Source organism: Propithecus coquereli, unplaced genomic scaffold (assembly GCF_000956105.1).
Source record: "Propithecus coquereli isolate 6110/MARCELLA unplaced genomic scaffold, Pcoq_1.0 Scaffold254, whole genome shotgun sequence".
In the NCBI taxonomy this organism is placed as follows: Eukaryota; Metazoa; Chordata; class Mammalia; order Primates; family Indriidae; genus Propithecus; species Propithecus coquereli.
Genome location: NW_012148108.1, coordinates 192,261 through 194,269, shown reverse-complemented (window position 1 = coordinate 194,269; position 2,009 = coordinate 192,261). Strand labels below are relative to the sequence as shown.

General features: G+C 47.4%; 1 protein-coding gene across 1 annotated transcript in view; it reads left to right on the top strand.

Moving 5' to 3' along the window:
* The window catches only part of GPATCH1 (G patch domain containing 1), a 64,940-nt gene extending 63,231 nt beyond the window's left edge, over positions 1-1,709 (top strand). The window contains exon 22 of the mRNA XM_012647014.1: positions 1,557-1,709. Within this exon, the coding sequence (XP_012502468.1) occupies positions 1,557-1,709 (153 nt within the window). The remainder of the gene's footprint in view (positions 1-1,556) is intronic.
* The last annotated feature ends 300 nt before the right edge of the window (positions 1,710-2,009 follow it).

The window sequence follows — 2,009 nt, the reverse complement described above, 5'->3', positions numbered from 1 at the left end:
TTTATTGCATTTGTATTTCAGATGCTCGTCAGAAACTTGAGGAACCTCAAAAAGAGAAACACAAAAAAACCAAAGAAAAACACAAGACCAAGAAAGAGCACAAACGAAAGAAAGAGAAGGTGAGAGAGTTCTGGGTGTCCCAGGATCAGTGTGGGGTCTGATGCTCCTGCTTCTGCTGGCCAGATAAGCCCCCAGGAGGGGCACCGACGGCCAGTCACCGGCTGAGGACAGTATCTTGTGACCAAGATGAGGCTACCCAGGTCTCTCTGGGCCTTAACAAAAATGTTGACATTCAATACAAATGTCTGATTTTTCAGAAACCTTGTTTTTCTTTCAGAGTAGAATATTGTAATTTGTTCAGTTGTATTTAAAAAAAATTTTTTTGTGAACCTTAAAAAGTAGAAGAAAGGGCATTTAAGGATCTTAGAGCAATGGCTGGGTACTAAATAATAGAGCAGTATTTAGTGATTATTCATTCGATGTTAAGTGGAAGGATTATTTGGAACATTTCTCAGCTGCTCTGTCATCATTACAGTTTGAGACTTCAGCCCGTCACTTGCCATCTGAAGTAAAAGGGAACTTGGCCGAAGGAGTAGCCTGTGTTTCACTGTGTCCACCTCTCTCCTCTCATCACCCAGGTCTCCTTCTGGGGTCTGGCTCGGGCTTTTCATTAGGTTAATGTCATCGTTGGGTGCCGCAGTGGTCTGCGCTGGTGGGGGAAGGGATGGAAGCATCTCCACTATTGGCTGCCAGAAAAAAGGATTCCCAAGCACGGAGGGTGACTGAAGTTAAAAGGGGTGCTGCCAGGCTTGCACGCCAAATCCATGCGTCTTACCCGCGTAACTTGTGTTCGCTAACCACCTGCCAGTTTCTAACGTGTGCCCTTCCAGCGTGCGCGCCGTCCCGACGTGCCGTTCCTCAGCTGCCTAACAAAATAAACCAGTCGTGTTCACAGGAGGTAGCACAGGTAGCTCAGCGTCAAGATGGGGTCCTGCCTGCGCCTGCCTGGTTCTGCTGTGTCTGTTGCTAGAGGGCAGGTCGGGTCAGTGTGTGCGGAGTTGAGAGTGTGCACGCCTGTCTGCTCCTGGTCTGCCCTCGTTAGGCTAACACTTGCTCTAAACGAGGTTAAAAAATTTTGGTTTTGGCTGGGCACGGTGGCTCATGCCTGTAATCTCAGCACTTTGCGAGGCCAGGGTGGGAGGATTGCTTGAGGCTGGGAGTGCGAGACCAGCCTGGGCAACATAATGAGACCTGGTCTCTGCAAAAGACAAAAAAATTAGCCCGGCGCAGTGGCATGCACCTGTAGTTTCAGCTACTGGGGAGGCTGAGGCAGGAGGATCGCTTGAGCCCAGGAGGTCGAGGTTACAGTGAGCTATCATTGCACCACCACACTGCAGCCTGGGTGACAGAACCAGACCCTGTCTCTAAAAATAATAATAATAATTTTGTTTTTGAATGACTCCATCAACCAAATGCCTCATTAGCCTTTCACTGCAGGGAGGATCAGGGAGGAAAACGCCCATTTGTTCCCCCCCACCCACTTTTTTTTCTTACAGAAAAAGAAACACAGGAAGCACAAACACAAAAGCAAGCAAAAGAATAAAAAATCCGAGAAGAGTAGTAGTTCTGAAAGCACCGACAGCAGTGACAGCCAGAGCGACGAAGAAGGAACCAAAGACCTGTCCCCGCGGGAGCTGCTGAGACGGTAGGCAGTGAGGGGCGGGTTTCGGGAACCTCTAAAGGCCTTCTGAATACTTAATGTACCTGCTCGGGGGCAAATGTCAGAAATGAGGAATTTGTATATTAACTAGGCTTTTTAAAAAGTTTTAATATTTAATCACATAAGTAATACGTGAATATATTATCGTTAGGAAAATTCAGACCCTGCAGATAAAGCTTAAAGTGGTTCTTGATCAATTCTCCAAAGCTCCTCTTTCTCCACAGTAACCTCTGCCCTCAGTTTCATAGGTCACCTTCAGGACTGTTTTGTGCAGCCACACACATGATGC